Source organism: Oncorhynchus keta, unplaced genomic scaffold, assembly GCF_023373465.1.
Source record: "Oncorhynchus keta strain PuntledgeMale-10-30-2019 unplaced genomic scaffold, Oket_V2 Un_contig_1509_pilon_pilon, whole genome shotgun sequence".
Lineage (NCBI taxonomy): Eukaryota > Metazoa > Chordata > Actinopteri > Salmoniformes > Salmonidae > Oncorhynchus > Oncorhynchus keta.
Window position 1 is genome coordinate 215322 of NW_026279127.1, and position 27179 is coordinate 242500.

At 50.4% G+C, this 27179-nt stretch overlaps 1 protein-coding gene across 3 annotated transcripts in view; it reads left to right on the plus strand.

Annotated features, from left to right (window-relative positions):
• LOC118383701 (unconventional myosin-X-like) overlaps window positions 1–27179 on the plus strand; it is a 284313-nt gene that overhangs the window by 140717 nt on the left and 116417 nt on the right. The window contains exons 8-10 of one of the 3 annotated variants that reach the window (XM_052502082.1): window positions 16626–16732; window positions 17026–17155; window positions 25779–25897. In XM_052502082.1, the coding sequence (XP_052358042.1) occupies window positions 16626–16732; window positions 17026–17155; window positions 25779–25897 (356 nt within the window). Of the gene's footprint in view, window positions 1–16625; window positions 16733–17025; window positions 17156–17226; window positions 17292–17775; window positions 17841–25778; window positions 25898–27179 lie in introns of those variants that run through there. The other 2 variants (XM_052502084.1, XM_052502085.1) reach the window with 2 other exon arrangements.

A 27179-nucleotide genomic window follows, 5' to 3' on the forward strand; every position in this document is an offset into this window, starting at 1 on the left:
CTCTGTACCGTAACACCCTGTATATAGCCTCCACATTGACTCTGTACCGTAACACCCTGTATATAGCCTCCACATTGACTCTGTACCGGTACCCCCTGTATATAGCCTCCACATTGACTCTGTACCGTAACACCCTGTATATAGACTCCACATTGACTCTGTACCGTAACACCCTGTATATAGCCTCCACATTGACTCTGCAACTCCCATACGGACTCGGGGGGCGAAGGTCAGGAGCCGTGCGTCCCCTGAAACACAATCCAGCCGCACTGCTTCTTGACAAAATGCCCGCTTAACCCCGGAAGCCAGTCGCACCATCTATACACAATACCCCATAACGACAAAGTGAAGACATGTTTTTAGAAATCTTTGCAAATTAATTGAAAATTAAATACAGAAATATTAAATATACATACTGTAAGTATTCACGTCCCTAAGTCAATTCTTTGTAGAAGCACCTTTGGTACCAGGGCTCAGGCTAAGACAGTGAACACTGAGGCTGTACGTTTACAGTTTTAGACAGTACCCAATAGCCTATTATCAGGACTCAGGCTAAGACAGTGAACACTGAGGCTGTACCCTTACAGTTTTAGACAGTACCCAATAGCCTATTATCAGGACTCAGGCTAAGACAGTAAACACTGAGGCTGTACCCTTACAGTTTTAGACAGTACCCAATAGCCTATTATCAGGACTCAGGCTAAGACAGTAAACACTGAGGCTGTACCCTTACAGTTTTAGACAGTACCCAATAGCCTATTATCAGGACTCAGGCTAAGACAGTAAACACTGAGGCTGTGCCCTTACAGTTTTAGACAGTACCCAATAGCCTATTATCAGGACTCAGGCTAAGACAGTAAACACTGAGGCCGTGCCCTTACAGTTTTAGACAGTACCCAATAGCCTATTATCAGGACTCAGGCTAAGACAGTGAACACTGAGGCTGTACCCTTACAGTTTTAGACAGTACCCAATAGCCTATTATCAGGACTCAGGCTAAGACAGTAAACACTGAGGCTGTACCCTTACAGTTTTAGACAGTACCCAATAGCCTATTATCAGGACTCAGGCTAAGACAGTAAACACTGAGGCTGTGCCCTTACAGTTTTAGACAGTACCCAATAGCCTATTATCAGGACTCAGGCTAAGACAGTAAACACTGAGGCTGTACCCTTACAGTTTTAGACAGTACCCAATAGCCTATTATCAGGACTCAGGCTAAGACAGTAAACACTGAGGCTGTGCCCTTACAGTTTTAGACAGTACCCAATAGCCTATTATCAGGACTCAGGCTAAGACAGTAAACACTGAGGCCGTGCCCTTACAGTTTTAGACAGTACCCAATAGCCTATTATCAGGACTCAGGCTAAGACAGTAAACACTGAGGCTGTGCCCAGTTTTACAGTTTTATCAGGACAGTACCCACTAGCCTAGTTTTTATCAGGACTCAGGCTAAGACAGTAAACACTGAGGCTGTACGTTTACAGTTTTAGACAGTACCCAATAGCCTATTATCAGGACTCAGGCTAAGACAGTGAACACTGAGGCTGTACACTTACAGTTTTAGACAGTACCCAATAGCCTATTATCAGGACTCAGGCTAAGACAGTGAACACTGAGGCTGTACGTACAAGGACTCAGGCTAAGAAGTGAACACTGAGGCTGTACTGGACAGGTAAGTCAAGGCAGGCAAAGGGTCATAATCCACATCAGAGTCAGGCAGGTACAGGACAGCGAGCAGGATCAGGATCAGGGTCAGGACAGGACAGGACAGGACAGGCAGAAAGGTCAGAACTTAGAAGACTAGAGCACAGGAAACACGGAAACACGCTGGTAGTACTTGACGGGACCAACTGGCAACAGAAAAACAGAAAACGCAGGTATAAATACACAGGATAATGAGGGGAAACACCTGGGGGGGGTGAAGACGAGCACAAAGACAGGTGAAACAGATCAGGGTGTGACACCTGGTAGGGGGTGGAGACAAACACAAAGACAGGTGAAACAGATCAGGGTGGGACACCTGGAGGGGGGTGAAGACAAGCACAAAGACAGGTGAAACAGATCAGGGTGTGACACCTGGAGGGGGTGGAGACAAGCACAAAGACAGGTGAAACAGATCAGGGTGTGACACCTGGAGGGGGTGGAGACAAGCACAAAGGCAGGTGAAACAGATCAGGGTGTGACACCTGGAGGGGGTGGAGACAGGTGAAACAGATCAGGGTGTGACACCTGGAGGGGGTGGGGGTGGAGACAAGCACAAAGACAGGTGAAACAGATCAGGGTGTGACACCTGGAGGGGGTGGAGACAGGTGAAACAGATCAGGGTGTGACACCTGGAGGGGGTGGAGACAAGCACAAAGACAGGTGAAACAGATCAGGGTGTGACACCTGGAGGGGGTGGAGACAAGCACAAAGACAGGTGAAACAGATCAGGGTGTGACACCTGGAGGGGGGTGGAGACAGGTGAAACAGATCAGGGTGTGACACCTGGAGGGGGTGGAGACAAGCACAAAGACAGGTGAAACAGATCAGGGTGTGACACCTGGAGGGGGGTGGAGACAGGTGAAACAGATCAGGGTGTGACACCTGGAGGGGGGTGGAGACAAACACAAAGACAGGTGAAACAGATCAGGGTGTGACACCTGGAGGGGGTGGAGACAAGCACAAAGACAGGTGAAACAGATCAGGGTGTGACACCTGGAGGGGGGTGGAGACAAGCACAAAGACAGGTGAAACAGATCAGGGTGGGACACCTGGAGGGGGTGGAGACAAACACAAAGACAGGTGAAACAGATCAGGGTGTGACACCTGGAGGGGGGTGGAGACAAGCACAAAGACAGGTGAAACAGATCAGGGTGTGACACCTGGAGGGGATGGAGACAAGCACAAAGACAGGTGAAACAGATCAGGGTGTGACACCTGGAGGGGGATGGAGACAAACACAAAGACAGGTGAAACAGATCAGGGTGTTACAAATCAAATCAAATCAAATCAAATCAAATTTATTTATATAGCCCTTCGTACATCAGCTGATATCTCAAAGTGCTGTACAGAAACCCAGCCTAAAACCCCAAACAGCAAACAATGCAGGTGTAAAAGCACGGTGGCTAGGAAAAACTCCCTAGAAAGGCCAAAACCTAGGAAGAAACCTAGAGAGGAACCGGGCTATGTGGGGTGGCCAGTCCTCTTCTGGCTGTGCCGGGTAGAGATTATAACAGAACATGACCAAGATGTTCAAATGTTCATAAATGACCAGCATGGTCGAATAATAATAAGGCAGAACAGTTGAAACTGGAGCAGCAGCACAGTCAGGTGGACTGGGGACAGCAAGGAGCCTTCATGTCAGGTAGTCCTGGGGCACGGTCCTAGGGCTCAGGTCAGTTGAAACTGGAGCAGGAGCATGGCCAGGTGGACTGGGGACAGCAAGGAGTCCTCATGTCAGGTAGTCCTGGGACATGGTCCTAGGGCTCAGGTCCTCCGAGAGAGAGAAAGAAAGAGAGAAGGAGAGAATTAGAGAACGCACACTTAGATTCACACAGGACACCGAATAGGACAGGAGAAGTACTCCAGATATAACAAACTGACCCTAGCCCCCGACACATAAACTACTGCAGCATAAATACTGGAGGCTGAGACAGGAGGGGTCAGGAGACACTGTGGCCCCATCCGAGGACACCCCCGGACAGGGCCAAACAGGAAGGATATAACCCCACCCACTTTGCCAAAGCACATCCCCCACACCACTAGAGGGATATCTTACACCTGGAGGGGGTGGAGACAAGCACAAAGACAGGTGAAACAGATCAGGGTGTGACACCTGGAGGGGGTGGAGACAAACACAAAGACAGGTGAAACAGATCAGGGTGGGACACCTGGAGGGGGATGGAGACAAGCACAAAGACAGGTGAAACAGATCAGGGTGTGACACCTGGAGGGGGTGGAGACAAACACAAAGACAGGTGAAACAGATCAGGGTGTGACACCTGGAGGGGGTGGAGACAAACACAAAGACAGGTGAAACAGATCAGGGTGTGACACCTGGAGGGGGTGGAGACAAGCACAAAGACAGGTGAAACAGATCAGGGTGGGACACCTGGAGGGGTGGAGACAAGCACAAAGACAGGTGAAACAGATCAGGGTGTGACACCTGGAGGGGTGGAGACAAACACAAAGACAGGTGAAACAGATCAGGGTGTGACACCTGGAGGGGGTGGAGACAAACACAAAGACAGGTGAAACAGATCAGGGTGGGACACCTGGAGGGGTGGAGACAAGCACACAGACAGGTGAAACAGATCAGGGTGGGACACCTGGAGGGGTGGAGACAAGCACAAAGACAGGTGAAACAGATCAGGGTGTGACACCTGGAGGGGGTGGAGACAAGCACAAAGACAGGTGAAACAGATCAGGGTGTGACACCTGGAGGGGGGTGGAGACAAGCACAAAGACAGGTGAAACAGATCAGGGTGGGACACCTGGAGGGGGTGGAGACAAGCACAAAGACAGGTGAAACAGATCAGGGTGTGACACCTGGAGGGGGTGGAGACAAGCACAAAGACAGGTGAAACAGATCAGGGTGTGACACCTGGAGGGGGTGGAGACAAGCACAAAGACAGGTGAAACAGATCAGGGTGTGACACCTGGAGGGGGTGGAGACAAGCACAAAGACAGGTGAAACAGATCAGGGTGTGACACCTGGAGGGGGTGGAGACAAGCACAAAGACAGGTGAAACAGATCAGGGTGGGACACCTGGAGGGGGTGGAGACAAGCACAAAGACAGGTGAAACAGATCAGGGTGTGACACCTGGAGGGGGTGAAGACAGGTGAAACAGATCAGGGTGTGACACCTGGAGGGGGTGAAGACAAGCACAAAGACAGGTGAAACAGATCAGGGTGTGACACCTGGAGGGGGTGGAGACAAGCACAAAGACAGGTGAAACAGATCAGGGTGTGACACCTGGTGGGGGTGGAGACGAGCACAAAGACAGGTGAAACAGATCAGGGTGTGACACCTGGAGGGGGTGGAGACAAGCACAAAGACAGGTGAAACAGATCAGGGTGTGACACCTGGAGGGGGTGGAGACAAGCACAAAGACAGGTGAAACAGATCAGGGTGGGACACCTGGAGGGGGTGGAGACGAGCACAATGACAGGTGAAACAGATCAGGGTGTGACACCTGGAGGGGGTGAAGACAAACACAATGACAGGTGAAACAGATCAGGGTGTGACACCTGGAGGGGGTGGAGACAAACACAAAGACAGGTGAAACAGATCAGGGTGTGACACCTGGAGGGGGTGGAGACAAGCACAAAGACAGGTGAAACAGATCAGGGTGTGACACCTGGGGGGGTGGAGACAAGCACAAAGACAGGTGAAACAGATCAGGGTGTTACACCTGGAGGGGGGTGGAGACAAACACAAAGACAGGTGAAACAGATCAGGGTGGGACACCTGGAGGGGGGTGGAGACAAGCACAAAGACAGGTGAAACAGATCAGGGTGTGACACCTGGAGGGGGGTGAAGACAGGTGAAACAGATCAGGGTGTGACACCTGGAGGGGGTGAAGACAAGCACAAAGACAGGTGAAACAGATCAGGGTGTGACACCTGGAGGGGGGTGGAGACAAGCACAAAGACAGGTGAAACAGATCAGGGTGTGACACCTGGAGGGGGGTGGAGACAAGCACAATGACAGGTGAAACAGATCAGGGTGTGACACCTGGAGGGGGGTGGAGACAAGCACAATGACAGGTGAAACAGATCAGGGTGTGACACCTGGAGGGGGTGGAGACAAGCACAATGACAGGTGAAACAGATCAGGGTGTGACACCTGGAGGGGGTGGAGACGAGCACAATGACAGGTGAAACAGATCAGGGTGTGACACCTGGTGGGGGTGGAGACAAGCACAATGACAGGTGAAACAGATCAGGGTGTGACACCTGGAGGGGGGTGAAGACAGGTGAAACAGATCAGGGTGTGACACCTGGTGGGGGGTGGAGACAAACACAAAGACAGGTGAAACAGATCAGGGTGTTACACCTGGAGGGGGTGAAGACAAGCACAAAGACATGTGAAACAGATCAGGGTGTGACACCTGGAGGGGGGTGGAGACAAGCACAAAGACAGGTGAAACAGATCAGGGTGTGACACCTGGAGGGGGTGGAGACAAGCACAAAGACAGGTGAAACAGATCAGGGTGGGACACCTGGAGGGGGGTGGAGACAAGCACAAAGACAGGTGAAACAGATCAGGGTGTGACACCTGGTGGGGGGTGGAGACAAGCACAAAGACAGGTGAAACAGATCAGGGTGGGACACCTGGAGGGGGGTGAAGACAAGCACAAAGACAGGTGAAACAGATCAGGGTGTGACACCTGGAGGGGGGTGGAGACAAGCACAAAGACAGGTGAAACAGATCAGGGTGTGACACCTGGAGGGGGTGGAGACAAGCACAAAGACAGGTGAAACAGATCAGGGTGGGACACCTGGAGGGGGTGAAGACAAGCACAAAGACAGGTGAAACAGATCAGGTGTGACACCTGGAGGGGGTGGAGACAAGCACAAAGACAGGTGAAACAGATCAGGGTGTGACACCTGGAGGGGGTGAAGACAGGTGAAACAGATCAGGGTGTGACACCTGGAGGGGGTGGAGACAAGCACAAAGACAGGTGAAACAGGTCAGGGTGTGACACCTGGAGGGGGTGGAGACGAGCACAAAGACAGGTGAAACAGATCAGGGTGGACACCTGGAGGGGGTGGAGACAAGCACAAAGACAGGTGAAACAGATCAGGGTGTGACACCTGGTGGGGGGTGGAGACAAGCACAAAGACAGGTGAAACAGATCAGGGTGTGACACCTGGTGGGGGTGGAGACAAGCACAAAGACAGGTGAAACAGATCAGGGTGTGACACCTGGAGGGGGGTGGAGACAAGCACAAAGACAGGTGAAACAGATCAGGGTGTGACACCTGGAGGGGGTGGAGACAAGCACAAAGACAGGTGAAACAGATCAGGGTGGGACACCTGGAGGGGGGTGGAGACGAGCACAATGACAGGTGAAACAGATCAGGGTGTGACACCTGGGGGGGTGAAGACAAACACAATGACAGGTGAAACAGATCAGGGTGTGACACCTGGAGGGGGTGGAGACAAGCACAAAGACAGGTGAAACAGATCAAGGTGTGACACCTGGAGGGGGTGGAGACAAACACAAAGACAGGTGAGACAGATCAGGGTGTGACACCTGGAGGGGGTGGAGACAAACACAAAGACAGGTGAAACAGATCAGGGTGGGACACCTGGTGGGGGGTGGAGACAAACACAAAGACAGGTGAAACAGATCAGGGTGTGACACCTGGAGGGGGTGGAGACAAGCACAAAGACAGGTGAAACAGATCAGGGTGTGACACCTGGAGGGGGTGGAGACAAGCACAAAGACAGGTGAAACAGATCAGGGTGTGACACCTGGAGGGGGTGAAGACAAACACAATGACAGGTGAAACAGATCAGGGTGTGACACCTGGAGGGGGTGGAGACAAGCACAAAGACAGGTGAAACAGATCAGGGTGTGACACCTGGAGGGGGTGAAGACAGGTGAAACAGATCAGGGTGTGACACCTGGTGGGGGTGAAGACAAACACAAAGACAGGTGAAACAGATCAGGGTGGGACACCTGGAGGGGGTGGAGACAAGCACAAAGACAGGTGAAACAGATCAGGGTGTGACACCTGGAGGGGGGTGGAGACAAACACAAAGACAGGTGAAACAGATCAGGGTGTGACACCTGGAGGGGGTGGAGACAAGCACAAAGACAGGTGAAACAGATCAGGGTGTGACACCTGGAGGGGGTGAAGACAAACACAAAGACAGGTGAAACAGATCAGGGTGTGACACCTGGAGGGGGTGGAGACAAGCACAAAGACAGGTGAAACAGATCAGGGTGGGACACCTGGAGGGGGTGAAGACAAGCACAAAGACAGGTGAAACAGATCAGGGTGTGACACCTGGAGGGGGTGAAGACAAGCACAAAGACAGGTGAAACAGATCAGGGTGTGACACCTGGAGGGGGGTGGAGACAAGCACAAAGACAGGTGAAACAGATCAGGGTGTGACACCTGGAGGGGGTGGAGACAAACACAAAGACAGGTGAAACAGATCAGGGTGTGACACCTGGAGGGGGGTGGAGACAAACACAAAGACAGGTGAAACAGATCAGGGTGTGACACCTGGAGGGGGTGGAGACAAACACAAAGACAGGTGAAACAGATCAGGGTGTGACACCTGGAGGGGGGTGGAGACAAACACAAAGACAGGTGAAACAGATCAGGGTGTGACACCTGGAGGGGGTGGAGACAAACACAAAGACAGGTGAAACAGATCAGGGTGTGACACCTGGAGGGGGTGAAGACAGGTGAAACAGATCAGGGTGGGACACCTGGAGGGGGTGGAGACAAACACAAAGACAGGTGAAACAGATCAGGGTGGGACACCTGGAGGGGGGTGGAGACAAACACAAAGACAGGTGAAACAGATCAGGGTGTGACACCTGGAGGGGGGTGGAGACAAACACAAAGACAGGTGAAACAGATCAGGGTGTGACACCTGGAGGGGGGTGGAGACAAGCACAAAGACAGGTGAAACAGATCAGGGTGGGACACCTGGAGGGGGGTGGAGACAGGTGAAACAGATCAGGGTGTGACACCTGGAGGGGGTGAAGACAAACACAATGACAGGTGAAACAGATCAGGGTGTGACACCTGGAGGGGGTGAAGACAGGTGAAACAGATCAGGGTGTGACACCTGGAGGGGGTGGAGACAAGCACAAAGACAGGTGAAACAGATCAGGGTGGGACACCTGGTGGGGGGTGGAGACAGGTGAAACAGATCAGGGTGTGACACCTGGAGGGGGGTGAAGACAAACACAATGACAGGTGAAACAGATCAGGGTGTGACACCTGGAGGGGGTGAAGACAGGTGAAACAGATCAGGGTGGGACACCTGGAGGGGGTGGAGACAAACACAAAGACAGGTGAAACAGATCAGGTGGGACACCTGGAGGGGGTGGAGACAAACACAAAGACAGGTGAAACAGATCAGGGTGTGACACCTGGAGGGGGTGGAGACAAACACAAAGACAGGTGAAACAGATCAGGGTGTGACACCTGGAGGGGGGTGGAGACAAGCACAAAGACAGGTGAAACAGATCAGGTGGGACACCTGGTGGGGGTGGAGACAGGTGAAACAGATCAGGGTGTGACACCTGGAGGGGGTGAAGACAAACACAATGACAGGTGAAACAGATCAGGGTGTGACACCTGGGGGGGTGAAGACAGGTGAAACAGATCAGGGTGTGACACCTGGAGGGGGTGGAGACAAGCACAAAGACAGGTGAAACAGATCAGGGTGGGACACCTGGTGGGGGGAAACACAAAGACAGGTGAAACAGATCAGGGTGTGACACCTGGAGGGGGTGAAGACAAACACAAATGACAGGTGAAACAGATCAGGGTGTGACACCTGGAGGGGGGTGAAGACAGGTGAAACAGATCAGGGTGTGACACCTGGAGGGGGGTGGAGACAAACACAAAGACAGGTGAAACAGATCAGGGTGTGACACCTGGAGGGGGGTGGAGACAAACACAAAGACAGGTGAAACAGATCAGGGTGTGACACCTGGAGGGGGTGGAGACAAACACAAAGACAGGTGAAACAGATCAGGGTGTGACACCTGGAGGGGGTGGAGACAAGCACAAAGACAGGTGAAACAGATCAGGGTGTGACACCTGGAGGGGGGTGGAGACAAACACAAAGACAGGTGAAACAGATCAGGGTGTGACACCTGGAGGGGGTGGAGACAAACACAAAGACAGGTGAAACAGATCAGGGTGTGACACCTGGAGGGGGTGGAGACAAACACAAAGACAGGTGAAACAGATCAGGGTGTGACACCTGGAGGGGGGTGGAGACAAACACAAAGACAGGTGAAACAGATCAGGGTGTGACACCTGGAGGGGGGTGGAGACAAACACAAAGACAGGTGAAACAGATCAGGGTGTGACACCTGGAGGGGGTGGAGACAAACACAAAGACAGGTGAAACAGATCAGGGTGTGACACCTGGAGGGGGGTGAAGACAGGTGAAACAGATCAGGGTGTGACACCTGGAGGGGGGTGGAGACAAGCACAAAGACAGGTGAAACAGATCAGGGTGTGACACCTGGTGGGGGGTGGAGACAGGTGAAACAGATCAGGGTGGGACACCTGGAGGGGGTGGAGACAAACAGGTGTGACACCTGGAGGGGGTGGAGACAAACACAAAGACAGGTGAAACAGATCAGGGTGTGACACCTGGAGGGGGTGGAGACAAGCACAAAGACAGGTGAAACAGATCAGGGTATGACACCTGGAGGGGGTGGAGACAGGTGAAACAGATCAGGGTGTGACACCTGGAGGGGTGGAGACAAGCACAAAGACAGGTGAAACAGATCAGGGTGTGACACCTGGAGGGGGTGGAGACAAACACAAAGACAGGTGAAACAGATCAGGGTGTGACACCTGGAGGGGGTGGAGACAAGCACAAAGACAGGTGAAACAGATCAGGGTGGGACACCTGGTGGGGGTGGAGACAAACACAAAGACAGGTGAAACAGATCAGGGTGTGACACCTGGAGGGGATGGAGACAAGCACAAAGACAGGTGAAACAGATCAGGGTGTGACACCTGGAGGGGGTGGAGACAAGCACAAAGACAGGTGAAACAGATCAGGGTGTGACACCTGGAGGGGGTGAAGACAGGTGAAACAGATCAGGGTGTGACACCTGGTGGGGGGTGGAGACAAACACAAAGACAGGTGAAACAGATCAGGGTGGGACACCTGGAGGGGGTGGAGACAAGCACAAAGACAGGTGAAACAGATCAGGGTGTGACACCTGGAGGGGGTGGAGACAAGCACAAAGACAGGTGAAACAGATCAGGGTGTGACACCTGGAGGGGGTGGAGACAAGCACAAAGACAGGTGAAACAGATCAGGGTGTGACACCTGGAGGGGGGGTGGAGACAAGCACAAAGACAGGTGAAACAGATCAGGGTGTGACACCTGGAGGGGGGTGGAGACAAGCACAAAGACAGGTGAAACAGATCAGGGTGTGACACCTGGGGGGGGTGGAGACAGGTGAAACAGATCAGGGTGTGACACCTGGAGGGGGGGTGAAGACAGGTGAAACAGATCAGGGTGTGACACCTGGAGGGGGTGGAGACAAGCACAAAGACAGGTGAAACAGATCAGGGTGTGACACCTGGTGGGGGGTGGAGACAGGTGAAACAGATCAGGGTGTGACACCTGGAGGGGGTGGAGACAAACACAAAGACAGGTGAAACAGATCAGGGTGTGACACCTGGAGGGGGTGGAGACAAGCACAAAGGCAGGTGAAACAGATCAGTGTGTGACACCTGGAGGGGGTGGAGACAAGCACAAAGACAGGTGAAACAGATCAGGGTGTGACACCTGGAGGGGGGTGGAGACAAACACAAAGACAGGTGAAACAGATCAGGGTGTGACACCTGGAGGGGGGTGGAGACAAGCACAAAGACAGGTGAAACAGATCAGGGTGTTACACCTGGAGGGGGGTGAAGACAGGTGAAACAGATCAGGGTGTGACACCTGGTGGGGGGTGAAGACAACCACAATGACAGGTGAAACAGATCAGGGTGTGACACCTGGAGGGGGTGGAGACAAGCACAAAGACAGGTGAAACAGATCAGGGTGGGACACCTGGAGGGGGTGGAGACAAACACAAAGACAGGTGAAACAGATCAGGGTGTGACACCTGGAGGGGGTGGAGACAAACACAAAGACAGGTGAAACAGATCAGGTGTGACACCTGGAGGGGGTGGAGACAGGTGAAACAGATCAGGGTGTTACACCTGGAGGGGGTGGAGACAAGCACAAAGACAGGTGAAACAGATCAGGGTGTGACACCTGGTGGGGGGTGGAGACAAGCACAAAGACAGGTGAAACAGATCAGGGTGTGACACCTGGAGGGGGTGAAGACAAACACAAAGACAGGTGAAACAGATCAGGTGTGACACCTGGTGGGGGGTGGAGACAGGTGAAACAGATCAGGGTGGGACACCTGGAGGGGGTGGAGACAAACACAAAGACAGGTGAAACAGATCAGGGTGTGACACCTGGTGGGGGGTGGAGACAGGTGAAACAGATCAGGGTGGGACACCTGGAGGGGGGTGGAGACAAACAGGTGTGACACCTGGAGGGGGGTGGAGACAAACACAAAGACAGGTGAAACAGATCAGGTGTGACACCTGGAGGGGTGGAGACAAGCACAAAGACAGGTGAAACAGAATGACACCTGGAGGGGGGTGGAGACAGGTGAAACAGATCAGGGTGTGACACCTGGAGGGGGTGGAGACAAGCACAAAGACAGGTGAAACAGATCAGGGTGTGACACCTGGAGGGGGTGGAGACAAACACAAAGACAGGTGAAACAGATCAGGGTGTGACACCTGGAGGGGGTGGAGACAAACACAAAGACAGGTGAAACAGATCAGGGTGGGACACCTGGAGGGGGGTGGAGACAAACACAAAGACAGGTGAAACAGATCAGGGTGTGACACCTGGAGGGGGGTGGAGACAAGCACAAAGACAGGTGAAACAGATCAGGGTGTGACACCTGGAGGGGGTGGAGACAAGCACAAAGACAGGTGAAACAGATCAGGGTGTGACACCTGGAGGGGGGTGAAGACAGGTGAAACAGATCAGGGTGTGACACCTGGTGGGGGGTGGAGACAAACACAAAGACAGGTGAAACAGATCAGGGTGGGACACCTGGAGGGGGGTGAAGACAAGCACAAAGACAGGTGAAACAGATCAGGGTGTGACACCTGGAGGGGGGTGGAGACAAACACAAAGACAGGTGAAACAGATCAGGGTGTGACACCTGGAGGGGGTGGAGACAAGCACAAAGACAGGTGAAACAGATCAGGGTGTGACACCTGGAGGGGGTGGAGACAAACACAAAGACAGGTGAAACAGATCAGGTGTGACACCTGGAGGGGGTGGAGACAAACACAAAGACAGGTGAAACAGATCAGGGTGTGACACCTGGTGGGGGTGGAGACAGGTGAAACAGATCAGGGTGTGACACCTGGGGGGGGTGAAGACAGGTGAAACAGATCAGGGTGTGACACCTGGAGGGGGTGGAGACAAGCACAAAGACAGGTGAAACAGATCAGGGTGTGACACCTGGGGGGGGGTGGAGACAGGTGAAACAGATCAGGGTGTGACACCTGGAGGGGGTGGAGACAAACACAAAGACAGGTGAAACAGATCAGGGTGTGACACCTGGAGGGGGTGGAGACAAGCACAAAGACAGGTGAAACAGATCAGTGTGTGACACCTGGAGGGGGGTGGAGACAAACACAAAGACAGGTGAAACAGATCAGGGTGTGACACCTGGAGGGGGTGGAGACAAACACAAAGACAGGTGAAACAGATCAGGGTGTGACACCTGGAGGGGGTGGAGACAAGCACAAAGACAGGTGAAACAGATCAGGGTGTTACACCTGGAGGGGGTGAAGACAGGTGAAACAGATCAGGTGTGACACCTGGTGGGGGTGAAGACAACCACAATGACAGGTGAAACAGATCAGGGTGTGACACCTGGAGGGGGTGGAGACAAGCACAAAGACAGGTGAAACAGATCAGGGTGGGACACCTGGAGGGGGTGGAGACAAACACAAAGACAGGTGAAACAGATCAGGGTGTGACACCTGGAGGGGGTGGAGACAAACACAAAGACAGGTGAAACAGATCAGGGTGTGACACCTGGAGGGGGTGGAGACAGGTGAAACAGATCAGGGTGTTACACCTGGAGGGGGTGGAGACAAGCACAAAGACAGGTGAAACAGATCAGGGTGTGACACCTGGTGGGGGTGGAGACAAGCACAAAGACAGGTGAAACAGATCAGGGTGTGACACCTGGAGGGGGGTGGAGACAGGTGAAACAGATCAGGGTGTTACACCTGGAGGGGGGTGGAGACAAGCACAAAGACAGGTGAAACAGATCAGGGTGTGACACCTGGAGGGGGGTGGAGACAAACACAAAGACAGGTGAAACAGATCAGGGTGGGACACCTGGAGGGGGGTGAAGACAAGCACAAAGACAGGTGAAACAGATCAGGGTGGGACACCTGGTGGGGGGTGGAGACAAACACAAAGACAGGTGAAACAGATCAGGGTGTGACATTTGGCAGTGATTACAGCTGTGACTCTTTCTGGGTAAGTTTCTAAGAGCTTTCCGCACCTGGATTGCGCAATATTTGCCCATTATTCTTTTATAAATTCTTCAAGCTCTGTGAAGTTGGTTGTTGATCATTGCTAGACAACCCTTTTCAGGTCTCTGCCATAGATGTTCAACTGATTTAAGTCAGAACTGTAACTCGGCCACTCAGGAACATTCACTGTCTTCTTGGTAAGCATCTCCAGTGTAGATTTGACCTTGTGTTTTGGGGTATTGTCCTGATGAAAGGTCAATTAATCTCCCAGTGTCTGTTGAAATGCAGACTGAACCAGGTTTTCCTCTAGGATGTTGCCTGTGCTTATGAGCTCCATTCCATTACGTCTTTATCCTGAAAAACTCCCCTGTCCTTAACGATTCCCCATAACATGATGCAGCCACCACATGCATGAAGATATGGAGAGTGGTACTCAGTCATGTGTTGCATTGCTTTTCCCCAAACATACAGTAACACTTTGTATCAAGGACAAATTGATGAGGAAAATGTATTTTTTTAAATCAATTTTAGAAAAAGGCTGTAATGCAACAAAATGTGGAAAAAGTCAAGGTTTCTGAATACTTTCCGAAGGCTCTGTACATAGTTTTTGTCAGCAGGCTTTGTCTTTAACTGAAGTGTTACCTCAGCTTCATTATCATTCATTAGAATAACCTCCCACCTCCTCTCTTCCTCCCTCCCCATCCCCTCCCCTCACCTCACCTCCTCATCATTGATTGCTGCCACATGTTTAGCAGTTTTACTTTAGTGCCTTGATGTAAACAGGATGCATGTTTTGGAATATTTTGTATTCTGTACAGGCTTCCTTTTCACTCTGTCAATTAGGTTAGTATTGTGGAGTAACTACAATGTTGTTGATCCATCCTCTGTTTTAAAGTCACCATTGGCCTCATGGTGAAATCCTAGAGCGGGTTCCTTCCTCTCTGGCAACTGAGTTAGGAATGAAACCTGTATCTTTGTAGTGACTGGGTGTATTGATACACCATCCAAAGTCTAGTTAATAACTTCCTCATGCTCAAATGGATATTCAGTATCTGTTTTTTAAAAATACCCATCTACCAATAGGTGCCCTTCTTTGTGAGGCACTGGGAAAACCTCCCTGGTCTGTGTGGTTGAGACTGTGTTTGAAATTCACTGCTGAGGGAGCGTAAAGATAATTATGTGTGGGGTACAGAGATGAGGTAGTTCATGCAACTTATTATGTGACTTGTTAAGCACATTTCTACTCCTGACCTTATTTAGGCTTGTCATAACAAAGGGGTTGAATACATGACTCAAGACATTTCAGCTTTTCAGTTTTTATTTATTTATAAAAATGTCTAAAAACATCATTTACTTTGACAATAATACATGTTTAAATCAGGCTGTAAAACAACAAAGTGCTGAATCAGTCAATGGGTGTGAATACTTACTGAAGGCACTTTAGCTACCTCAATGACCTTTCACTCCTGCACATCGACTCGGTACTTCCTGTATATAACCATGTTATTTTATACTTCCTGTATATAGCCATGTTATTTTATACTTCCTGTGTATAGCCATGTTATTTTATACTCTCTGTATAGCCGTGTTATTTTATACTGCCTGTATATAGCCATGTTATTTTATACTTCCTGTTTATAGCCGTGTTATTTTCTACTTCCTGTGTATAGCCATGTTATTTTCTACTTCCTGTTTATAGCCGTGTTATTTTCTACTTCCTGTGTATAGCCGTGTTATTTTCTACTTCCTGTATATAGCCATGTTATTTTTACTTCCTGTTTATCCTGTTTATAGCCTGTATATAGCCATGTTATTTTCTACTTCCTGTTTATAGCCGTGTTATTTTCTACTTCCTGTGTATAGCCGTGTTATTTTCTACTTCCTGTGTATAGCCGTGTTATTTTCTACTTCCTGTGTATAGCCGTGTTATTTTCTACTTCCTGTTTATAGCCGTGTTATTTTCTACTTCCTGTGTATAGCCGTGTTATTTTCTACTTCCTGTGTATAGCCGTGTTATTTTCTACTTCCTGTGTATAGCCGTGTTATTTTCTACTTCCTGTGTATAGCCGTGTTATTTTTTACTTGTTATTGGTGTTTGTTATTCACTGTGTATTTATTCCTTGTCACTATTTCTGTTATTATTTGTATGTTTCTGATTCTTTAACTTGAACTCTGCATCGTAATTAAGCATTTCACTGTTCGTCTACACCTGTACGAAGCATGTCACAAATACAATTTGAATTGATTTAAATACAGTGGGACTTTGTTTGTGTCTCTAGAAAATGTTCCTGAAGAAAATAACTGCCTAAAGTTATTTTATGTCTGTGTTCCAGAGTTGTACTTCCTGTCTGAGGGCCCAGAGTCATACCACTACCTGAGTCAGTCTGGCTGTGTGAAGGACAGGAGTCTCGATGACCTGCAGCTCTATGACAGTGTTATGGTGAGGCTGGTTGTACCTTCACAAGCTGCCACCAGAGGGCGGAATAACCCAGTAGAATAACTACAGTCCCACCAGATGTGTTGATTATGGGCCTGTATTCAACAAATGTCTCAGAGTAAAAGTGGCAATTTAAGATCAGGTACTCTCTGTCCGTGTCATTTGATTCATTATGATCTGTATCCTAGAGCATTCCTACTCTGAGATACTTTTGATCATGCGCCCTGCAGCATGTATTATCCTGTCTGTGTTCAGTACAAGGAATCTCATAATCTCTCTGTCTCTGCTACTACCAGGAGGCTCTAAAGGTGATGCAGTTCAGTGAGGAGGAGATACGTGACGTCCTCAAGCTGCTGTCTGCTGTTCTCCTGATGGGGAACATAGAGTTCATGACCGCAGGAGGAGCACAGATCACATCCAAAGGAGGTGAGAGGGAGGGAGGGAGGGAGGGAGGGAGGGAGGGAGGGAGGGAGGGAGGGAGGGAGTCTGCTGTCTGCTGTTCTCCTGATGGGGAACATAGAGTTCATGACCGCAGGAGGAGCACAGATCACATCCAAAGGAGGTGAGAGGGAGGAGAAGAGAGGGAGGGGAGATGGAAGGAGAGAAGGAAGAGAGGGAGGGAGGGAGGGAGGGAGGGGGAGGGGGAGGGAGGGGGAGGGGGGGGAGGGGGGAGGGAGGGGGGGGGAGGGAGGGAGGGAGGGGGAGGGAGGGAGGGAGGGAGGGAGGGGGAAAGGAGGGAGGGAGGGAGGGGGAGGGAGGGAGGGAGGAGGGAGGGAGGGAGGGAGGGGGAGGAGGGAGGGAGGGAGGGAGGGAGGGAGGGGGGAGGGGAGAGGAAAGGAGGGAGGGAGGGGAGGGAGGGAGGGAGGGAGGGAGGGAGGGAGGGAGGGAGGGAGGGAGGGAGGGAGGGAGGGAGGGAGGGAGGGAGGGAGGGGGGAGGGGGGAGGGAGGGAGGGAGGGAGGGAGGGAGGGAGGGAGGGAGGGAGGGAGGGGGAGGGAGGAGGGAGGGAGGGAGGGAGGGAGGGAGGGAGAGGGAGTCTGCTGTCTGCTGTTCTCCTGATGGGGAACATAGAGTTCATGACCGCAGGAGGAGCACAGATCACATCCAAAGGAGGTGAGAGGGAGGAGAAGAGAGGGAGGGGAGATGGAAGGAGAAGGAAGGAGGGAGGGAGGGAGGGAGGGAGGGAGGGAGGGAGGGAGGGGGAGGGAGGGAGGGGGAGGGAGGGGGGGAGGGGAGGGAGGGGGGAGGGAGGGAGGGAGGGAGGGAGGGGGGAGGGAGGGAGGGAGGGAGGGGAGGGAGGGAGGGAGGGGGGGGAGGGAGGGAGGGAGGGGGAGGGGGAGGGAGGGAGGGAGGGGGGGGAGGGAGGGAGGGAGGGGGAGGGAGAGGAAAGGAGGGAGGGAGGGAGGGAGGGAGGGAGGGAGGAGGGAGGGAGGGAGGGAGGGGGAGGGAGGAGGGAGGGAGGGAGGGAGGGAGGGAGGGAGGGGGAGGGGGGAGGGAGGGGGAGGGAGGGAGGGAGGGAGGGAGGGAGGGAGGAGGGGGAGGGAGGGGAGGGAGGGAGGGAGGGAGGGAGGGAGGGAGGGAGGGGGGAGTCTGCTGTCTGCTGTTCTCCTGATGGGGAACATAGAGTTCATGACCGCAGGAGGGCACAGATCACATCCAAAGGAGGTGAGAGGGAGGAGAAGGAGGGAGGGGAGATGGAAGGAGAGAAGGGAGAGGGAGGGAGGGAGGGAGGGAGGGGGAGGGAGGGGGGGGAGGGGGGGAGGGGGAGGGAGGGGGGAGGGGGGGGGAGGGAGGGAGGGAGGGGGGGAGGGAGGGAGGGAGGGAGGGAGGGAGGGGGAGGGAGGGGGAGGGAGGGAGGGAGGGGGAGGGAGGGAGGGAGGGGGGGGGAGGGAGGGAGGGAGGGGGGGGGGGGGAGGGAGGGGGGAGGGAGAGAGGAAAGGAGGGAGGGAGGGAGGGAGGGAGGGAGTAGAGGAGAGGAAAGGAGGGAGGGAGGGAGGGAGTAGAGGAGAGGAAGGGAGGGAGGGAGGGAGGGAGGGAGGGAGGGAGGGGGGAGGGAGTAGAGGAGAGGAAAGGAGGGAGGGGGGGGATAGAGGGAGGGGGAGGGAGGAGAGGAAAGGAGGGGAGGGGATGGGGAGGGAGGAAGAGAGGAGGTGGGAGGTTATTCTAATGAATGATAATGAAGCTGAGGTAACGCTTCAGTTAAAGACAAAGCCTGCTGACAAAAACTATGTACAGAGCCTTCGGAAAGTATTCAGAAACCTTGACTTTTTCCACATTTTATTACATTACAGCCTTTTTCTAAAATTGATTCAAGTACACATTTTCCTCATCAATCTACACACAATACCCCGTAATACATATATATATATATATATATATATAATACCCCATTTTATAAATGTTATAAATACCTGATTTAAAAAGTATTCAGACCCTTTGCTATGAGACTCTGCATTGAGCTCAGGTGCATCCTGTTTCCATTGATGATCCCTGAGATGTTTCCACAACTTGGAGTCCACCTGTGGTAAATTCTATTGATTGGACATGATGATGTGGAGAGGCACACACCTGTATATATAAGGTCCCACAGTTTACAGTGCATGTCAGAGCAAAAACCAAGACATTAGGTCAAAGGAATTGTCCGTAGAGCTCCGAGACGGGATTGTGTCGAGGCACAGGCCTCCACCATTCTTAAATGGAAGAAGTTTGGAACCACCAAGACTCTTCCTAGAGCTGGCCGCCCGCCGACCTGAGCAATCGTGGGAGAAGGGACTTGGTCAGGGAGCTGACCAAGAAGCCGATGGTCCCTCTGACAGCTCCAGAGTTCCTCATTGGAGATGGGAGAACCTTCCAGAAGGACAACCACCTCCATACCACCACCACCCCCTACCACCCCCATACCACCCCCATAACACCCTCCCTACCACCCCCATACCACCCCCATAACACCCTCCATACCACCCCCATAACACCCTCCATACCACCCTCAGTAACACATATTTCTGTCTCTCTCTCCAGTGGTTAGTAACATATCTGTCTGTCTCTCCAGTGGTCAGTAACATATCTGTCTGTCTGTCTCTCCAGTGGTCAGTAACATATATGTCTGTCTCTCCAGTGGTCAGTAACATATCTGTCTGTCTCTCCAGTGGTCAGTAACATATCTGTCTGTCTCTCTCCAGTGGTCAGTAACATATCTGTCTGTCTCTCCAGTGGTTAGTTACATGTCTGTCTGTCTGTCTCTCTCCAGTGGTCAGTAACATATCTGTCTGTCTCTCCAGTGGTCAGTAACATATCTGTCTGTCTCTCCAGTGGTTAGTTACATGTCTGTCTGTCTCTCTCCAGTGGTCAGGAACATATCTGTCTGTCTCTCTAGTGGTCAGTAACACATCTGTCTGTCTGTCTCTCCAGTGGTCAGTAACATATCTGTCTGTCTCTCCAGTGGCCAGTAACATATCTGTCTGTCTCTCCAGTGGTCAGTAACATATCTGTCTGTCTCTCCAGTGGTTAGTAACATATCTGTCTGTCTCTCCAGTGGTCAGTAACATATCTGTCTGTCTCTCTAGTGGTTAGTAACATATCTGTCTGTCTCTCTCCAGTGGTCAGTAACATATCTGTCTGTCTCTCCAGTGGTCAGTAACATATCTGTCTGTCTCTCCAGTGGTTAGTAACATATCTGTCTGTCTCTCCAGTGGTCAGTAACATATCTGTCTGTCTCTCTAGTGGTCAGTAACATATCTGTCTGTCTCTCCAGTGGTTAGTAACATATCTGTCTGTCTCTCCAGTGGTCAGTAACATATCTGTCTGTCTCTCCAGTGGTTAGTAACATATCTGTCTGTCTCTCTCCAGTGGTCAGGAACATATCTGTCTGTCTCTCTAGTGGTCAGTAACACATCTGTCTGTCTCTAGTGGTTAGTAACATATCTGTCTGTCTCTCTCTCCAGTGGTTAGTAACACATCTGTCTGTCTCTCCAGTGGTCAGTAACATATCTGTCTGTCTCTCTCTAGTGGTTAGTAACATATCTGTCTGTCTCTCCAGTGGTCAGTAACATATCTGTCTGTCTTTCTCCAGTGGTTAGTAACACATCTGTCTGTCTCTCTAGTGGTCAGTAACATATCTCTCTGTCTCTCCAGTGGTTGGTTACATGTCTGTCTGGCTGTCTCTCTCCAGTGGTCAGTAACATATCTGTCTGTCTCTCTAGTGGTCAATAACACATCTGTCTGTCTGTCTCTCCAGTGGTCAGTAACATATCTGTCTGTCTCTCCAGTGGTTAGTAACATATCTGTCTGTCTCTCCAGTGGTCAGTAACATATCTGTCTGTCTCTCTAGTGGTCAGTAACATATCTGTCTGTCTCTCCAGTGGTTAGTAACATATCTGTCTGTCTCTCCAGTGGTTAGTAACATATCTGTCTGTCTCTCTCCAGTGGTCAGTAACATATCTGTCTGTCTCTCCAGTGGTTAGTTACATGTCTGTCTGTCTGTCTCTCTCCAGTGGTCAGGAACATATCTGTCTGTCTCTCTAGTGGTCAGTAACACATCTGTCTGTCTCTAGTGGTTAGTAACATATCTGTCTGTCTCTCTCTCCAGTGGTTAGTAACACATCTGTCTGTCTCTCCAGTGGTCAGTAACATATCTGTCTGTCTCTCTCTAGTGGTTAGTAACATATCTGTCTGTCTCTCCAGTGGTCAGTAACATATCTGTCTGTCTTTCTCCAGTGGTTAGTAACACATCTGTCTGTCTCTCTAGTGGTCAGTAACATATCTGTCTGTCTCTCCAGTGGTCAGTAACATATCTGTCTGTCTCTCCAGTGGTCAGTAACATATCTGTCTGTCTCTCCAGTGGTCAGTAACATATCTCTCTGTCTCTCCAGTGGTTGGTTACATGTCTGTCTGGCTGTCTCTCTCCAGTGGTCAGTAACATATCTGTCTGTCTCTCTAGTGGTCAATAACACATCTGTCTGTCTGTCTCTCCAGTGGTCAGTAACATATCTGTCTGTCTCTCCAGTGGTTAGTAACATATCTGTCTGTCTCTCCAGTGGTCAGTAACATATCTGTCTGTCTCTCCAGTGGTCAGTAACATATCTGTCTGTCTCTCCAGTGGTCAGTAACATATATGTCTGTCTCTCCAGTGGTCAGTAACATATCTGTCTGTCTCTCCAGTGGTTAGTAACACATCTGTCTGTCTCCAGTGGTCAGTAACATATCTGTCTGTCTCTCCAGTGGTCAGTAACATATATGTCTGTCTCTCCAGTGGTCAGTAACATATCTGTCTGTCTCTCCAGTGGTCAGTAACATATCTGTCTGTCTCTCCAGTGGTCAGTAACATATCTGTCTGTCTCTCCAGTGGTTAGTAACACATCTGTCTGTCTCCAGTGGTCAGTAACATATCTGTCTGTCTCTCCAGTGGTCAGTAACATATCTGTCTGTCTCTCCAGTGGTCAGTAACATATCTGTCTGTCTCTCCAGTGGTCAGTAACATATCTGTCTGTCTCTCTCTAGTGGTTAGTAACATATCTGTCTGTCTCTCCAGTGGTCAGTAACATATCTGTCTGTCTTTCTCCAGTGGTTAGTAACACATCTGTCTGTCTCTCTAGTGGTCAGTAACATATCTGTCTGTCTCTCCAGTGGTCAGTAACATATCTGTCTGTCTCTCCAGTGGTCAGTAACATATCTGTCTGTCTCTCCAGTGGTCAGTAACATATCTCTCTGTCTCTCCAGTGGTTGGTTACATGTCTGTCTGGCTGTCTCTCCAGTGGTCAGTAACATATCTGTCTGTCTCTCTAGTGGTCAATAACACATCTGTCTGTCTGTCTCTCCAGTGGTCAGTAACATATCTGTCTGTCTCTCCAGTGGTTAGTAACATATATGTCTGTCTCTCCAGTGGTCAGTAACATATCTGTCTGTCTCTCCAGTGGTCAGTAACATATCTGTCTGTCTCTCCAGTGGTCAGTAACATATATGTCTGTCTCTCCAGTGGTCAGTAACATATCTGTCTGTCTCTCCAGTGGTTAGTAACACATCTGTCTGTCTCCAGTGGTCAGTAACATATCTGTCTGTCTCTCCAGTGGTCAGTAACATATATGTCTGTCTCTCCAGTGGTCAGTAACATATCTGTCTGTCTCTCCAGTGGTCAGTAACATATCTGTCTGTCTCTCCAGTGGTCAGTAACATATCTGTCTGTCTCTCCAGTGGTTAGTAACACATCTGTCTGTCTCCAGTGGTCAGTAACATATCTGTCTGTCTCTCCAGTGGTCAGTAACATATATGTCTGTCTCTCCAGTGGTCAGTAACATATCTGTCTGTCTCTCCAGTGGTCAGTAACATATCTGTCTGTCTCTCCAGTGGTCAGTAACATATCTGTCTGTCTCTCCAGTGGTTAGTAACACATCTGTCTGTCTCCAGTGGTCAGTAACACATCTGTCTGTCTCCAGTGGTCAGTAACATATCTGTCTGTCTCTCCAGTGGTCAGTAACATATCTGTCTGTCTCTCCAGTGGTCAGTAACATATCTGTCTGTCTCTCCAGTGGTCAGTAACATATCTGTCTGTCTCTCCAGTGGTCAGTAACATATCTGTCTGTCTCTCCAGTGGTCAGTAACATATCTGTCTGTCTCTCCAGTGGTCAGTAACATATATGTCTGTCTCTCCAGTGGTCAGTAACATATCTGTCTGTCTCTCCAGTGGTCAGTAACATATCTGTCTGTCTCTCCAGTGGTCAGTAACATATCTGTCTGTCTCTCCAGTGGTTAGTAACACATCTGTTTGTCTCTCTAGTGGTCAGTAACACATCTGTCTGTCTCTAGTGGTTAGTAACATATCTGTCTGTCTCTCTCTCCAGTGGTTAGTAACACATCTGTCTGTCTCTCCAGTGGTCAGTAACATATCTGTCTGTCTCTCTCTAGTGGTTAGTAACATATCTGTCTGTCTCTCCAGTGGTCAGTAACATATCTGTCTGTCTTTCTCCAGTGGTTAGTAACACATCTGTCTGTCTCTCTAGTGGTCAGTAACATATCTGTCTGTCTCTCCAGTGGTCAGTAACATATCTGTCTGTCTCTCCAGTGGTCAGTAACATATCTGTCTGTCTCTCCAGTGGTCAGTAACATATCTCTCTGTCTCTCCAGTGGTTGGTTACATGTCTGTCTGGCTGTCTCTCTCCAGTGGTCAGTAACATATCTGTCTGTCTCTCTAGTGGTCAATAACACATCTGTCTGTCTGTCTCTCCAGTGGTCAGTAACATATCTGTCTGTCTCTCCAGTGGTTAGTAACATATCTGTCTGTCTCTCCAGTGGTCAGTAACATATCTGTCTGTCTCTCCAGTGGTCAGTAACATATCTGTCTGTCTCTCCAGTGGTCAGTAACATATATGTCTGTCTCTCCAGTGGTCAGTAACATATCTGTCTGTCTCTCCAGTGGTTAGTAACACATCTGTCTGTCTCCAGTGGTCAGTAACATATCTGTCTGTCTCTCCAGTGGTCAGTAACATATATGTCTGTCTCTCCAGTGGTCAGTAACATATCTGTCTGTCTCTCCAGTGGTCAGTAACATATCTGTCTGTCTCTCCAGTGGTCAGTAACATATCTGTCTGTCTCTCCAGTGGTTAGTAACACATCTGTCTGTCTCAGTGGTCAGTAACATATCTGTCTGTCTCTCCAGTGGTCAGTAACATATATGTCTGTCTCTCCAGTGGTCAGTAACATATCTGTCTGTCTCTCCAGTGGTCAGTAACATATCTGTCTGTCTCTCTCTAGTGGTTAGTAACATATCTGTCTGTCTCTCCAGTGGTCAGTAACATATCTGTCTGTCTTTCTCCAGTGGTTAGTAACACATCTGTCTGTCTCTCTAGTGGTCAGTAACATATCTGTCTGTCTCTCCAGTGGTCAGTAACATATCTGTCTGTCTCTCCAGTGGTCAGTAACATATCTGTCTGTCTCTCCAGTGGTCAGTAACATATCTCTCTGTCTCTCCAGTGGTTGGTTACATGTCTGTCTGGCTGTCTCTCTCCAGTGGTCAGTAACATATCTGTCTGTCTCTCTAGTGGTCAATAACACATCTGTCTGTCTGTCTCTCCAGTGGTCAGTAACATATCTGTCTGTCCTCCAGTGGTTAGTAACATATATGTCTGTCTCTCCAGTGGTCAGTAACATATCTGTCTGTCTCTCCAGTGGTCAGTAACATATCTGTCTGTCTCTCCAGTGGTCAGTAACATATATGTCTGTCTCTCCAGTGGTCAGTAACATATCTGTCTGTCTCTCCAGTGGTTAGTAACACATCTGTCTGTCTCCAGTGGTCAGTAACATATCTGTCTGTCTCTCCAGTGGTCAGTAACATATATGTCTGTCTCTCCAGTGGTCAGTAACATATCTGTCTGTCTCTCCAGTGGTCAGTAACATATCTGTCTGTCTCTCCAGTGGTCAGTAACATATCTGTCTGTCTCTCCAGTGGTTAGTAACACATCTGTCTGTCTCCAGTGGTCAGTAACATATCTGTCTGTCTCTCCAGTGGTCAGTAACATATATGTCTGTCTCTCCAGTGGTCAGTAACATATCTGTCTGTCTCTCCAGTGGTCAGTAACATATCTGTCTGTCTCTCCAGTGGTCAGTAACATATCTGTCTGTCTCTCCAGTGGTTAGTAACACATCTGTCTGTCTCCAGTGGTCAGTAACACATCTGTCTGTCTCCAGTGGTCAGTAACATATCTGTCTGTCTCTCCAGTGGTCAGTAACATATCTGTCTGTCTCTCCAGTGGTCAGTAACATATCTGTCTGTCTCTCCAGTGGTCAGTAACATATCTGTCTGTCTCTCCAGTGGTCAGTAACATATCTGTCTGTCTCTCCAGTGGTCAGTAACATATCTGTCTGTCTCTCCAGTGGTCAGTAACATATATGTCTGTCTCTCCAGTGGTCAGTAACATATCTGTCTGTCTCTCCAGTGGTCAGTAACATATCTGTCTGTCTCTCCAGTGGTCAGTAACATATCTGTCTGTCTCTCCAGTGGTTAGTAACACATCTGTTTGTCTCTCTAGTGGTCAGTAACATATCTCTCTGTCTCTTTCTCAGTGGTCAGTAATGTCAGTGATCTGCTGGGCCTGGACTCGTTCCAGCTGTCTGAGGTTCTGACCCAGAGGTCCATGATCCTGAGAGGAGAGGAGATCTGTTCGCCCCTCACTGTGGAACAGGTAAGAGCCCCTCCCCTCTGCCTCTCCCTGACTGGCCTTAACCTGGAACAGGTAAGAGCCCCTCCCCTCTGCCTCTCCCTGACTGGCCTTAACCTGGAACAGGTAAGAGCCCCTCCCCTCTGCCTCTCCCTGACTGGCCTTAACCTGGAACAGGTAAGAGCCCCTCCCCTCTGCCTCTCCCTGACTGGCCTTAACCTGGAACAGGTAAGAGCCCCTCCCCTCTGCCTCTCCCTGACTGGCCTTAACCTGGAACAGGTAAGAGCCCCTCCCCTCTGCCTCTCCCTGACTGGCCTTAACCTGGAACAGGTAAGAGCCCCTCCCCTCTGCCTCTCCCTGACTGGCCTTAACCTGTCACACCGACTCCTGACGAAATAATACCCCTTTCACACTACTGAGCTGAGTCATACTGAGCCAAGCCCAGCTGTACAGTCGTGGCCAAACGTTTTGAGAATGACACAAATATTAATTTTCACAAAGTTTGCTGCTTCAGTGTCTTACTATGGAATACTGAAGTATAATTACAAGCATTTCATAAGTGTCAAAGGCTGTTATTGACAATTACATGAAGTTGATGCAAAGAGTCAATATTTGCAGTGTTAACCCTTCTTTTTCAAGACCTCTGCAATCCGCCCTGGCATGCTGTCAATTAACTTCTGGGCCACATCCTGACTGGTGGCATGCTGTCAATTAACTTCTGGGCCACATCCTGACTGGTGGCATGCTGTCAATTAACTTCTGGGCCACATCCTGACTGGTGGCATGCTGTCAATTAACTTCTGGGCCACATCCTGACTGGTGGCATGCTGTCAATCAACTTCTGGGCCACATCCTGACTGGTGGCAGCCCATTCTTGCATAATCAGTGCTTGGAGTTTGTCAGAATTTGTGGGTTTTTGTTTGTCCACCCGCCTCTTAAGGATTGACCACAAGTTATCAATGGGATTAAGGTCTGGGGAGTTTCCTGGCCATGGACCCAAAATATCTATGTTTTGTTCCCCGAGCCACTTAGATATCACTTTTGCCTCATGGCAAGGTGCTCCATCATGCTGGAAAAGGCATTGTTCATCACCAAACTGTTCCTGGATGGTTGGGAGAAGTTGCTCTCGGAGGATGTGTTGGTACCATTCTTTATTCATGGCTGTGTTCTTAGGCAAAATTGTGAGTGAGCCCCACTCCCTTGGCTGAGAAGCAACCCCACACATGAATGGTCTCAGGATGCTTTACTGTTGGCATGACACAGGACTGATGGTAGCGCTCACCTTGTCTTCTCCAGACAAGCTTTT